Here is a 15,017-nt window from a genome sequence, read left to right as displayed (position 1 = left end):
AGTTTAGAAATCTTAACTTTACGGGGTATTTAGAATAGGCTTAGAATGGGGGTGGGAGTAGTTTTAGGTAAAGTAAGTATGTGAATGGACTGCTCCAATGACAGTACAGTGAATGCTGATAGGTTGCTATGAGTTACTACACTTGAGAATCAGCACTCAAAGTGTATTTCCATTTTTTCAGGCACTTTTGTGAAAACACTTACCTGTTATACGTTTTATTTATATTCTATACACTATATTGCGAAAAGTATTGGGACACCCCTCCAAATCATTGGATACATGTGTATAAAATCAATCACCTAGGCATGCAGACTGCTTCTACAAACATTTGTAAAATAATGGGTCGCTCTCAGGAGCTCAGTGAATTTAAAGAGGAAGTAAACTTCTCAAAGTAAATGCATAATGTGCTGGTATGCATCGCATACTGTGACATTATGTGACACTTACCTCCAACGAAGCCCACGATGTCCACGCTGCTAGCCGCATCCATGTTCAACCGTCTTCTTCCGGGTCTGCGGGCGCGTGGGAGCCGCCAGTCACAGCACTGGGCTCTGAAGAAATGGCAAGGGCGGCCGTTTCTTCAGAGCGCATGAGCCAATGGCGTCATCGGCTGCATGAACTGCAAATATCCCCTAAACGGTGCAAGTTTAGGAGAAATTTACAGCACCTATAGGTAAGCCTTAATATAGGCTTACCTATAGGTAAAAGTAATTAAAGTCGGTTTACACCCACTTTAAGCGTGGTACCGTGATAGGTTGCCCCCTTTGCAATAAGTCCATTCATGAAATTTCCTTGCTACTAAATATTCCACGGTCAACTGTTAGTTGTATTGTAACAAAGTGGAAGCAACTAGGAACAACAGCAACTCAGCCACAAAGTGGTAGGCTATGAAAATTGACAGAGTGGGGTCAGCGCATGCTAAAGCTCACTGTGTGAAGAAGTCTGACTGCAGAGTCAAGAGCTACAGTCCTCCAAACTTAGTGTGGCCTTCAGATTAAGACAACAACAGTGTGTAAAGAGATTCATGGAATGAGTTTCCATGGCCGAGTAGCAGCATCCAAGACTTACATCACCAGGTGCAATGCAAAGCATTGGATGCAGTAGTGTAAAGCACACCACATCTGGACTCTAGAGCAGTGGAGATGTGTTCTCTGAAGTGACGAACCACGCTTCTCTGTCTGGCAATCCAATGGACGTGTCTGGGTTTTGCGGTTCCAGGAGAACAGTACTTGCCTGACTGCGTTGTGCCAAGTGTAAAGTTTGGTGGAGGGAAGATTATGGTTTGGGTTTTTGTTTTTTTAGGGGTTGGTGCTTTGTAACAGTGAAGGGGTTGTTTTTCAGGCGTTGGTGCTTTGTGCACTAGTCCAAATCATTTGGTGGAGGGGGGATTATGGTGTGGGTTTTTTTTTTCAGGGGTTGGGCTTGGCCCCTTAGTAACAGTAAAGGGAACTCTTAAGGCATCAGCATACCCAGATATTTTGGACAATTCAATGCTCCCAACTTTGTGGGAACAGTTTGGGGATGACCCCTTTCTGTACCAACATGACTGCGCACCAGTGCACAAAGCAAGGTCCATAAAGACATGGATGAGCGAGTTTGCACAGAGTCCTGACCAAACCCAACAGAACACCTTTAGGATGAATTAGAGCAGAAACTGTGAGCCAGGCCTTCTCGTCTATATCAGTGTCTGACCTCACAAATGCGCTACTGGAAGAATGGTCAAACATTCCCATAGACACTCCTAAACCTTGTGGACAGCCATCCCAGAAGAGTTGAAGCTGTTATAGCTGCAAAGGGTGGGCCAACTCAATATTAAACCCTACGGACTAAGACTGGGATGCCTTTAGAGTTCATGCGTATGTAAAGGCAGGTGTCCCAATACTTTTGGCAATATATTATATATTATATTTGTTACATGTTCTCATTCACATTGCATAATTTACAAGAAATATTTAAAAATTACAGCTTACTATTTTTAGATGCTCTTTTCTGGAAACTCCAAAATCCTATATATATTTGGGGGGCTCTTTGCCATAATTAACCCTGTCTGTACTCCGACTGTGTTGATGGGGGAGAAGAGTGATTTTCTTTCAGAAAATCGATTGATCTATGGCTTGCCTTACTGTTAAAAGGTTTGTCTCATCCCTCTATCTGCTACTTTTGCTGGAGATTAGAGACATGGTTATTGCATATGCCTGGTATAGAATTTGTCCATTCTTAAATGTTTTAAAAGCTGTGATGCAGGCAAACAACTTAAATACATATAAGAACACACGCATACAGATAAAAGCACAGCTGAAAGTGGAACGTTACCCATAACAACTTTATAAAAAATAATGATAGCAAGAAACATACATTCCACATGAATAATTATGCTACCAAAATTAGTGTGTGCTGTAAATTGCCTCCAGCATTGCTCCTGTTTCTTCTTGCTGGAGGCTGCCATTTTCCTGAAGCCCAGAGCCCCTGAACAGCGGTAAATCTTTAGGCTGTCAGCAGATTATGAAAAAAATAGTCCTGGTAGGGGGCTATCTACAGCGCTTGCTAAATATAAATAAATGTGCAAATGTGCAAATAATATTGTGCAAACAATATATAGCAAATGTGATCCCAATATTTGATAAAATTGTACATATATATTGAAAATGAATAAATCATATATACTGTATCAAAAATGTGACATAAAAAGCGTAAAATATTTATAATTATTTAAAGTTCATCTCGTGATATAAATAAATAGTGAAAGTGAAAAAGTCAATTTTTTTTTGTTATTCCTTGCTTTAGGAAACTAGATAATAAAGTGAAGGTGCTCAGTGATATTGTTCCGCAGTATTTTATAGTGACTTTTCTTATAAAGTGCAAGTTCTAATTTCCTTCTTCCTGTGATGTAATTTAAAAAATGGGTGACTTACCAGATGTAACGGGTCTCATATACCATACGATATTGAGACCGATCATGCTTGTTGGCCCTCAGGGCCAGGGTCGGTGCCCTTGTGATACCTCCTGGCTGTGCTGGTAATGATTCCCTCCTCACCGCTCCATAGGACAGCATACAGTGTTGTTTAAAAGGAAGATAAAAAGCTCCAGATGGTGTGATATCGTTTTTAAAAGGGTTTTATTCCCATAAATGTATAACAAGGTTTCAATCAAGATAAGTAACAGTATTCAGCAAAAAAGGTTTTAGATTCCCGTGACTGTATTGTACAGCTAAGCAGAGTGGCGAGCGGAGGTAAATCCGGCTTGCGCTCCAGTGTACGTCACACTGTGCGGTCCACGTTCTGACGCGTTTCGTCACATCCAGTGACGTTTTCAAAGGGTCAGCAGATTAGCTTCTACATTTTCGGCACAGTGCCTAAAATTAGAGAGCAACGGAGCATGTGCAGAGTGGGGTGAGGCAGTGTATTACTGGATTTTAAACAGTATAGGCACTTATTTTTTTATGTTTTACATTATACCTACAAAAGCGACCAGCTTGAAGTTATCTATCAGGACCTAATTTTTTGACTAAAGTTCCATTTTAAATACATACGTGAAAAACTGTATTACCTGCCAACTAATTTGCTGTTCTGTGCAGACAGTGTTGAGATCCAGATACACCTGCCGGACAGCACAAACAGGTCATCAACCTCCACTGCAACAGCATCCAGCTAGGTCAAAAGTAACCCTCCACCCTTCTCACTACATAATGAAACTGCAGTAGTTCATCCTGCTCTCCTCCTACCAGCGTTTGTCTGTGTGGCTACTGACTGTTAGGCCCCTTTCATACTTGTGCGACTTGTCCTGCGACTTGGGACTGCAAAGTCGCATGACAAGTCGTATCCCATGATTTCCAATGAGTACTGTTCAAATCTGTGTGACTTAAAAGTAGTCCCTGCACTACCTTGCTCCGACTTTGATGCGACTTGAGGTCCATACACCTCAAGATTACACAGGCATTGCTTCAAGTTGCGTCAAAGTCGCGTAACTTTTAGGTCATAGAAGTGTAAAAGGGGCCTAAGTGCTGGCCTTGCCTTTCTAATTGGGGTGCTGCTGTGCAGGGCTTACAGGAGGCTATTAACACAAATGTATGCATTTTTTTGTATATTTAATGAGTTTTCTGATTAGCGCATAACTGCATTAATTGGTATTAATATGTAATCCTTGAATGCGGACTCATATTTAAGACTTATGCCTCGTAAACATGCACCGATTGTTGGCCGTGAAATTTCGGCCAACGTCCGATCGTCGGCTTGTTAGTATGATACTTCCGACAACCGACTGCGACTTTTCGGCTGAACAAAATCTGCATGCTATAAAATTTTTGTTGGCAGCCACCAGAACGGCCGATTGTTCTTCAGTCAGTACAGATTTCGGCATACAAAAATGTAATGAGCAAGACTGGGCATGCTCAGAGAAGCAAAAACACACGAAAATTAGACCAGAACATGACATCACTTCTGCAGTTGGTTGTTGTTGGCCGACAAAATTCGTGTGCAGTGGACAAACACTGTACAAAAGACGGCCGATCGGTCGGCCAACAATCGGTGCGTGTGTACGAGGCATAAGTTCACACTTTGTGCACGTGTTTCTGCACTTCGCTCGTAGGGCAGCTCATACATTTCAATGGGCTGTCTAATGCATGAGAAACTTGCAAAAAAAAATTCCCTAAGCCCTTTAGCAAAATCGGGCAGCAGCAAGCAAGTTAGCAGATGAGTGGGGAATCCCATTAAGGATTAATGGCACCACCACGCCTCTGCCAAAGGGAAGCGCGTTTCTGTGCATGGAAAGAATGTGTTCCTGACAGGCACAAAGTGGCATCTAGCCTAAACTATTTTATTGCTTGTAGTTCTGATTATTTATGTATACTTGTTTCATCCTTAGAGTGTTTGTCCCAAATACGCAGCATTCTGCAGACTTTTCCTGTTGAGGAGAGTAGACGTGAAATGGAAAATTTTGTTAATAAAAAGGTGAGAGACCTGTTTTTATGTTTATGTAAACCTAGCATTTATTTTTTATCGTTTGACACCATGACTCACTATACACATTTTTCTTAAAGTGGTTCTAAGAGCCCATTCAGACTAGCGCGACTTGGTCACCTGACAAGTCGCGGTCGGTCGCTCGCCATTGAGTAGTACAGGACCCGTTCTAATAGGAGCAACACAAGTCGCTCCGACTTAGAAAAAGGGTCCTGTACTACTTTGGGGCGACCTGGGAGCAACTTGCATAGGCTTCCATTATGTGAAGTCCCTGCAAGTCGCGCCGAAGTTGCGGTGCACGCTGTGCACCGCGACTTCACAGGTCGCCCCTCGAAGTCGGATCGCGCCAGTCTGAATGGGCTGTAAAGCTTTGTTTTTTGTTTTTTTTTAAAGTAAAATAACAAAAATGTCATACTTACCAGCTCCGGGCAGTGGTTTTGCAGCGAGCAGCCCCAATCCCCCTCTTCTCGAGTCCCTTGCTGGCACTCCTGGTTCCTCCTCTTCATCCAGTGTCCCCATAGGAAGCCACTTCCCATGAGGGCACTCCCAAGCCCCACTGCCTGCATCCATAGACACAGACAGTGACCCCGACTCCCTCTTCACAGATTTTGATTGACAGCAGCGGGAGCCTCATGCAAATATAAGGGGGGGCTGGGGGGAAACCAGGCACACAAGGTTTTTTACCCTAATTCATAAAATGCATTAATAGCTAACTCCACTTTAGTGAGAAAAAAATTGCAAATAAAGAAAACATAAAATAGCGTATACAATTGTGACACCTATTGTAATTAAATGTTATTAAAAATCACCTTTCCTTTTCAATCTGCATCCCTGTTATTTTCTGAAAATGCAATGCACTATGGCTACCTGGAGTTGTTCTGTACACAGAATGCCCCCCCCCCCCCATATGTCATTTCCTGCTTGTGTGATTGGCTCCCCAATTTTACTAGAAGTCTGCACTAAGATGCAGGTCAGATTTCAGGCATCCTGTGCAACAAAAATGTCATTTTTGGTGAGCTACTTGCAATAGTAAATAATGTGTAAAGGGATGCAGGCCCAGCAGCTTTCCTCATTAGAGCCCTGCAGGTGCACAGCTGATTGATAATTATGAAACCACTCCCATTAGGTTCACTTTCCCACATGGATCCAGACAAACACACAGGGATTTCTTCAGAATAACAAAAGATAGGAATCTGCATCAAAGTTTGTTAAAATCCTTGTAATGTACATAGATAACCTGGAGGGGAATGTTTTTTTCTTAACAAAAGTGGAGTTACGCTTTAAGGTTAAAATCCTAATGTAGGTACAATGTACAATGCTACAATGTAGATACTGTTCCTTGTGCTGAATTAATTCATTAACACCTAAACTTAGGCTTTAAAGCGCAGCACTTGGGAAATCTGAACAATTAATGCTGGTGTCTAGAATTCTACAAAGTTAAATTTTACCCAATACAAGGACGTTGTTATCTACAGGCACATAATACGTAACCAGTATTCTTTTAAATATAAGTAGAGAACATGCAGCGAAGCTTGCTAAGTTTGCCAACTGTTGTTGTTAGCCTGAATTTACAGTCGGTATGCTAATCTTTATTAAAATAAAGATTTACTTTTTTATTTAAAGTCTTGTAAATACTCAAGAAGTGCATGTTTTTTTCTTGCACACATTAAAGTGATTGTAAACTTCAGACATGAAATATGAACAAAGCATTTCCTTCTATAGAGTGTACTTTTCTCAATCCAGAGCACCAAGTGTCATTTCTCTCTGCTGCTTCATTCCTCTGGTGACAGGGGAGGGCACAGTTTGTGATTGACAGCCTCAGCTCTGTTTCTGTGTGCTGGATGAAGGGGGGTGTGTCCCTTCTTGCCAATCAGCTAAACCCGGATTTAATGACTGACGTTTGCATTTAAATAATATCAAATGTTGCCTAAGTTAGCAGTAAAAACATTGATTTCTAAAAACTAAGATGTAAACATTTGATAATAAGCAGATCTAAAGAAAATAAAACTGTATACATGTTGTGCTTTGTAATAACATGCAGTGGTCATAGTTTTACTTATGATGAAATCTGCACAATCACTATAAAAGCTATTAAAAAATAATGACTGCAATATCTGTTTCTTCCAGGAGATGGCAATGCAGGAATGCCAGTCCCAGACACACACAGTGGAATTTCATATCAAATACCTAGATGTAAGTAGTTAAAGAGATTTGTCTAACTATTGTTTCTCAAACTTTTTTCAGTCAAGGCACCCTTTGAAATTATAGACAATCTCGAGGCACCCTCTAAAATTATAGACAGTCTTAAGTCGCCCCATTCTAAAATGTAAAAACTATTCTGATAGTTTTACATAATGAAGCAACATCAATACACATGGGACACCCAACTTTAAAGGTGATTTATTCTTCCAAAGCAAATACATATTTGCAAACTGGTACTGACTAGTATTCCAATGTTTCTCTTCTCCCTCAATTTTTCTATAGCACTTAGCTAATGAGACCCCAAAGCTGATGGAGTGAGGCAAGGAAGGGTCGAACAAGAATGATATGTAGGCAACTGACATCCTCCTTATCAACTGATGATGTACTTGGTTGTTAGGAGGCTGGCAACTAGAAGGTTGTAATGGTGTACAATAAACACCTGTGGCTTTGGCTAAAGGCAGGTTTCATCCACCTGCTGGCTTATATACAATTTTGGGGCAATTTTTAGGCATTTTGCCAAGGCACTCCTGAAGAAACCTCAAGGCACCCCAGGGATCTTCAATTATCTGCTGGACTGGGTGACGGGCTGGATAATCTAGGATCCAGTGGTCACCCCAGTCTGGCCAGCGAGCACAGGCAGACCTCAGCTCCGCGCTAGGTCAGCCACAACATAGCCTCATCGGACAGGGGCTGGCCTATGAGTTAAACGTCTCACAAGGTCGCATACGACCGGGTCTCGGCTTGCGCCGCAGCATTCCTCCTGGCCGGCAGCCCCCCATTTTGATGGAGAGGTGGTTTTGTCTGGTTACCTAGTAGTTGAGGTTGAATAAAGACAATAGTCTATTCAGTTCAACCTGTGTACGTGTGTGTGGCCGTAATCATTTCTCATACCCCTGAATGTTCTGATCCTTGAGATGTATGTCCAAGAGTCTTTTGAAAGTAGCCATACTTCCCCTCTTGTGGTAGAGAATTCTACAATCCTGTAGCCCCAACAGTAAAGAACCCCCTGCGTTGCCTGAGGTTAAAACGCTTCTCCTCTAATCGTATTGTATGTCCTTGCGTCCTCATGCAATCCTTGCGACTGAATAGTTTTTTTTATATGCTGAGATCACCATTGAGGTATTGTAAATTGCTATCATGTCCACTCTCAGACGTCTCTTCTTCAGGGAGAATATATCAAGCGATTGTAAATGCTCTTCATAATTAAGGTCCTCCAATCCCTAATTAGTTTAGTTGCCCTTCTCTGGACTCTCTCCAGCTCCAACACATCCCTCCTGAGGACTGGCGACCAGAACTGGACAGAATACTCCAGATGCGGTCGGACCAGTGTTTTATAAAGTGGTAAACCTGGTGCCCACCTGGTTCCTGGTATGGTGAGTAGCTATCCCCCTTCTCCCCCTGGAGAGTTTTGGGATGGACGCGGGCCCCTCCCTGGGACAGTCGGACCCCCAGGTTCCTCTTCTTCCCATTAGCCCCCCCCCCAGTGTGTCTGATGGTCCTGTGGGTCATCTATACCCCTCTCTGCCCCGCCCCTTTCCCCTATACTGGTTGTATGGTGGTCTGGCTACCTCCTGAGGCTGGGGCAGGGTGCTGTACTGGCGATGGGGGTGGAAGGGTAGGCAGTCGGTGACCAGGCGATCGGCTGTGGGGGTGCTGTACCTGGTGGGGGGCTCCTACCATGGCCCCCCTTCTTGCTCTGTGTCTTGCCTGGGCCCAGGGATCCCTCCTGGGTGCCTGGGAGCCTCATGGAGCCGTGTGGGGCCACCATTTTGTTGTAGCCTATTTTCTATATAGGATGGCGGCCATATTTTGTGTTGGTCCAGCATTGAATTGAATGGCAGCCATTACTGTGGAGCCTTCTTGGTGTCCATTATAGATGTGGGAGCCCCTCCTTATCCCCTGGTGCTGACTCCTGGGCCTCTTTCCTTCCTGGACACGGCACGTGGAGTGCTTTGATCCTGGTGCTGCCGGTGGCTACCAGGTGGGGTGGTGAGTCTGGTGGGGTCCTCTCCCTCTCTCCCTCTCTCTCTGCTGCAGGATTGGGGGTGCTCTGTGGCTGGTGACCGGAAGGTGTTACCAGCGCGGTGGGGGTGTCCCTTAGCAGTGTTTTTTTACACTTTTATGGGGTGGCTTTTGGGCGCCAGGGTAGTAAAAAGCACCCCCGCCTTCCCTTGCTTTATCTTTCTCCTCAGATTCTGAATCTGATCTGGCTGCCGCGGACGGGGCCCGCCCTGATGGGTCTGTGGCCTCACGCCCCTTAGTTTTTAGATAGTGAGGATGATTCCTCCACTCCTGTAGCCACGCACGAAAAGGCACTGGCTGACACACTGATTGTGTCTGTGCGTAAGAATTAAAAAATGGAGGACGCAGCTGAAGCTGCATCGGAGTCACTGGTTCCATTTGACACTCACAAGCCATCTAGAGCCACAAAGGTGTTTCCGTTTCATTCCTATTTTGACAGATTTGTCGCAAAAGAGTGGGAATGTCAAAATTGTCTCTTTGTGGTCCCTAAGGGATTCACAATGAGGTACCTCCTTAAAGTAGTGGACTAGGAGAATCGCTGGCTTTTAAGGATCCGGCTGACAAAAAGGCAGAGGCTGTGGCCCGCAGTATGTTCACTGTGGTCAGCTTGGCACTCAGACCGGTCTTCACCATTGCCCTGGTGTCACAAACTCTGACCGAGTGGGCTAAGCTTTGACGCCATAACCTGGAGGGTGAGCAGCTCCTCTCTGCCTTTGCGGAGCTGGTGGACTAGTTGGTCCAGGGGCTGCAGATTATCTGTGATGCCTCTTTGGATGCGACCCCCCTGATTTCTAGAATGTCTGTTTCCGCAGTGGTCCTTAGGCGTGTTTTGTGGCTCAAATGTTGGTCTCTAAAAAGGCCTTAACTGGATTTCCTTTTGAAGGAGATCACCTGTTTGGAGCTACCCTGAATGACATCATTAAGAGTCTCACAGGGGGGAAGAGCACCTTTCTTTCGCAGGCTAGTAGGGGTAAGGAACCTCGTTGCAGACGTGGCCCATCCTTCTCTGCTCACAGGAAGTTTTTTCATCCCTCAGGGTCAGCTGACAAGGGTTCAAAGCCTTTCAAGGCCTCTTCGGGAGGATCCAAATGAACTTGGTCTGGCAAGGCCAAATCAGGGTTCTCCAGACCCGCAGACAAGGATCATTCTGCCCTCACCCGTGCCTGGGGTGGGGGAACGTCTTCCCTGGTTTCCAGTCCTGTGGACCTCCTTGGTGCAAGACAAGTGGGTCCACGAAGTGATGCGATCCGGCTACAAGATTGAGTTTCATTCTTACCCTCCGGAGAGGTTCTTTCCTTCCGTATGTGCGTCTGTCCCTGGGCCAATTGCAAGCCCTCTTTGGGGTAGTGCAAGACCTGTTACTTCAGGGGGTAATTGTTCCAGTTCCAAATCCGGAAGGTTTTCAGGGGTTTTATTCAAATCTGTTCACAGTCCCAAAGAAAGAAGGCAAGGTGCATCCAATCCTGGATCTCAAGGCCCTGAACTGCTTTGTGCAGGTACAGAAGTTCAGAATGAAATCTGTTCGCATGGTGGTGGCATCCTTGTCTCTATCGACATCAAGGACGCTTACTTACACATTGCAATATGGGTCTGTCACCAATGCTTCCTCTGCTTTGCCGTAAGAGAGGAGCATTATCAGTTTGTGGCATTACCCTTTGGTCTCGCCTCTGCTCCTTGGGTCTTCAGAAATGTGTTGGCTTCAGTGCTGGCGTTGTTACATCAGCGAGGAATCGCAGTTCTGGGCTACCTGGATGACCTTCTCTTGCGAGCAGAGTCTCCTACTGCTCTGATGGACAACGTGGACATCACTATACGGACTCTGAGGGAGTTCGGCTGGCTTCTGAATTTTCAGAAGTCTGCTCTGGTTCCTTCCACAAAAGTGGACTATCTGGGTCTGACTCTGGACTCGGCTCCAGCCAGAGTGTTCCTTCCTCTGGATAAACTCCAGAAGTTGCAAGCTGCGATTCATCTCTTGCTGTCCAGCAGGTGGCTGTCCCTCCGGACTTGCATGAGGGTGCTGGGCCTGATGGTTTCTACCTTTTGAGGTGGTCCTGTTTTCACAGTTCCATACAAGGTCCCTGCAAAGGGAGATCTTGGCCAAATGGTACAAGTGTCCGAAGTCTTTGGACAATCAAATCTGGCTGAGCCGAGAAACAAAAGAGTCTCTGATGTGGTGGCTTTGCTCCACCTGTATTGGACAGCGGTCACCAGTCTGTTCAGGTGGGGAGTTCAGGTCCGCTCAGGGAGTTTGGACACTGGAAGAGTCCAGACTTCAGATCAATGTCCTGGAACTCCGAGCGATTAGGCTGTGCCTGAATCACTAGACGGATCGTCTTTAGGGGTGTCCGGTGCAAATTCAATCAGACAATGCCACGGTCGTGGCTTATGTCAATCACCAGGGTGGAACAAGAAGTGTATTGGCAGCTCTGGAGGTAGCCGGCATTCTTCAGTGGGCAGAACGTTTTATTCTGGCCCTCTCTGCCATACATATTCTAGGGGTGGAAAATTGGCAGGCGTTGGACCAAGGGAATATTCCCTTCATTCCGAGGTGTTTCATCAGCTGTGTCTCCGGTGGGACACTCCCGAGGTGGCATCTCGGCTCATCAGGAAGGTGCGCAGGTTTGTGGCACAGGATCCGCTAGCAGACGCTACAGACGCCTCTCAAGCTTCTGCCGAGACACCTGCGCAGGATCGAGGCAGAAGGAATTCCGGTCATTCTAGTGGATCCAGATTGGCCGCCCCAGTCTTGGTATGCCAACTTGGTTCAGCTGGTAACTGACCCCCCTTGGAGACTACCTCTGAGGGAGGATCTGCTGTCCCAAGGGCCAATCTTTCATCCTGATTTACAGTCGCTGGCTTTGACGGCTTGCCTGTTTAAAGCCAGGTGCTGAAGGATAGAGGTTTGTCTGAGTTGGTGATTCCCACACTACTGAATGCTAATAAGTCTACTGCTAGGAAGATCTACCATCATACGTGGAAATCGTACATTTTGTGGTGTTAGTCGCTGTTCACCCTCGCTCTTTTTCGGTGGCTCGGGTCTTGACCTTCCTTCAACGGGGGGGTTGAGCAGAAATTGGCCCTCAGTACCATTAAGGGTCAGGTGTCGGCCTTGGCAGTCTTCCTTCAATGACCCTTGGCCATGCATTCCCTGGTGCGTACCTTTATTCAGGGGGTTTGACATTTGACTCCACTGGTGCAATCCCCACTGCCGCCTTGGGATCTCAACTTGGTGTTTTCAGTTCTACAGATGCCTCCCTTCGAAAATATTCCAAAGATTCCACTGCTTACGCTATACCAGAAGGTGGCCTTTTTGGTTGCTATCACCTCTGTGTGCAGGGTGTCAGAATTGGCGGCATTGTCTTTTCGTTCCCCTTATTTGGTGGTCCACAAAGATAAGATGGTTCTTTGCCCCTGTCCATCGTTCCTTCCAAAGGTGGTCTCTGATTTCCATCTGAATGAGGACAGTGTGTTGCCTTCCCTGTGTCCCAAGCTAAAACATCCTAAGAAAATTGTGTTGCATTCCCTGGATGTGGTTTGGGCTATTCGGGTGTACCTGGCAGCTACGGAGTCTTTTAGGAAGTCAGACTCACTATTTGAGTCTATCCACTATCCACTTTATCTGCGACCATTTCTAGATGGATCAGACAGGAGGTGAGTCAAGCCTATTCGATTAATAGTCAGGTTCCTCCTTTCCCTGTGAAGGCACACTCTATGTGAGCGCTCAGTGCTTCTTGGGCCCCTGTCTTCATCAGGCATCAGTAACGCAGGTATGCAAGGCGGCTACTTCGTTGTCGGTGCACACTTTCACAAAATTTTATAAAGTGGATTTGTTGGCATCTGCGGATGCCTCTTTTGGCCGCAAGGTTTTGCAGGCTGCTGTTTAGGGGGCCTGTTCCCTCTTTGGGGTGTAATATTTTCAGGTGGGATCCAACTGTTTTGGTTGAGCTCCTGCTACCTGGCTGGCTACAGTTTAGCCTTGGGAATTTTTTCTTGCTGTTCCCACCTCTCATGTTTGACACTGCTTTGGGACCTCCCAATGGTCAAGAAGTTTAGGAGCTGTGTCCATCAATGAACGAAAGAGAAAATGTGATTTTTGACATGCCGCAAAATACATTTCTCTGGTGTTCATTGTTGGACACAGCACCCACCCTGCACTATGGAGTTGTATTACTTCTGACATGGCTTGTAACAAAACTGAGGACTTATAGCAGAGAGGGGGAGTATACCCCCTGGGATTGCCCATAGGCGACAGACGGTCCGTTCTCCTCCGATTCCCCCATAGAGAAGAATGGAGACCTGCCAGCTGTGTCTCCGCACACAGCGTGGAGACACAGCTGTCATCCGCCTGCTCAGCAGGGGATCGGCGGATCGATCCCCCACTGAGATAAATGGAGTCCGCCTGACAGACTCCATGTGTGAAAGGGGCCTAAGAGTAATGGGATTGATTTACTAAAACTGGAGTGCAAAATCTGGTGCAGCTGTGCACAGAAACAAATCAGCTTCCAAAGCTTATTTGAACAAGCTGAAGTTTGAAGCTGATTGGCTACCATGTACAGCTGAACCTGATTTTGCACTCCTCAGTTTTAGTAAATCAACCCCAGTATGTCTTAGCAGTACATTAGAGACATCACAGTTGTAATTAGAATTGGTTGCCGTCAGAGATGTATAGTAACTAAGTAGAACTACTTCACTACTGTACTTAAGTATGGAAAGGCGGTATCTGTACTTTCCTAGAGTAGAATTTTTTTCTCCTACTTCCACTTTTACTTCACTACATTTTTTCGATGATTTCAATACTTCTACTCTGATATTTTTTTTTTGTGCTGCATAGTTACTCGTTACAATTATAAAAATTACCACTGCCAGAACAGTAGATGGCAGGGTTCATGAAGCTCAAAACATGTGTATTATCAGCGCATACGAAAATAAATGCTACTGTATGTATAAATAAAAGCTGCATTTGAAATAATAAAAAACAATATGATGTTCAAACTTTTGACTTCTTTTTTTAATAACTACATAACACAGTACTTGTACTTTTACTTTTAGTACTTGAGTAGCAATTTTTTTTTTCAAAACTACTTGTACTTTTACTTTTAGTACTTGAGTAGCAACATTTTTTAAAAAACTACTTGCAATACTTAAGTACAAAAAATGTTGAATACTTTAGTACTTTAGTACTTCTACTCAAGTCACTTTTTGATCGAGCACTTCCACTTCTACTCAAGTCACTTTTAGATCGAGCACTTGTACTTTTACTCAAGTATGGATTTCGAGTACTTTATACAACTCTGGTTGCTGTGGATCTTATGTTTGACCAATCATTTTTGTATTTCCCTAAAGTTTTTGTAAAGACAAAACTTTTTTTATATATAGTTTTGGATACAGTATGAAAGGGTTAGAACCCCTGTCAGGTTTTTATTGTTATGTGTGCCTCCGCTGAATAGACTCGCCTTAATTTTAGGTCTTAATGACCATTGGTCATTAAGGATTGAGAACATTTTTGAGTTGTCACAGGAACAGGAGGTACAAAGAAATCTTTTCTGGTGACAACTGCGTAAGACAATATTTCTTCTCTTCCTTCCCTGGACCATTTGTCCTGACCAATACAGACCAGGAACATCCCACAAGAGCTGCAGTTTTGGAGTTGCTCTGTCTTCTAGCCATTACATGTTGGCTCTTGTCAAAGTCAGATCTTTACACTTGCCCATTTTTTCTACTTTCACCACATTAACTCCAGGTACATGTTCACTTGCTGCCTAAAATATCCCACCCACTTTCAGATGCCATTGTAATGAGATAATCAGTGTTATTCACTTTACCTGTCAGTGGTTATAC

At 44.7% G+C, this 15,017-nt stretch overlaps 1 protein-coding gene across 4 annotated transcripts in view; it reads left to right on the top strand.

The window, feature by feature from the left end:
• LOC309565407 (receptor-interacting serine/threonine-protein kinase 2-like) overlaps positions 1-15,017 on the top strand; it is a 115,752-nt gene that overhangs the window by 78,005 nt on the left and 22,730 nt on the right. For all 4 annotated transcript variants that reach the window (XM_082270353.1, XM_082270352.1, XM_082270351.1 and 1 more), the window contains exons 8-9: positions 4,861-4,946; positions 7,083-7,148. In XM_082270353.1, coding sequence (XP_082126479.1) covers positions 4,861-4,946; positions 7,083-7,148 — 152 coding nt within the window. The remainder of the gene's footprint in view (positions 1-4,860; positions 4,947-7,082; positions 7,149-15,017) is intronic.

This window comes from Pelophylax lessonae, assembly GCF_965119305.1.
Source record: "Pelophylax lessonae genome assembly, chromosome: 10".
Taxonomy (NCBI): Eukaryota; Metazoa; Chordata; class Amphibia; order Anura; family Ranidae; genus Pelophylax; species Pelophylax lessonae.
The sequence above is the reverse complement of the archived record's forward strand: the minus strand, read 5'-3'. Positions and strand labels throughout refer to the sequence as shown.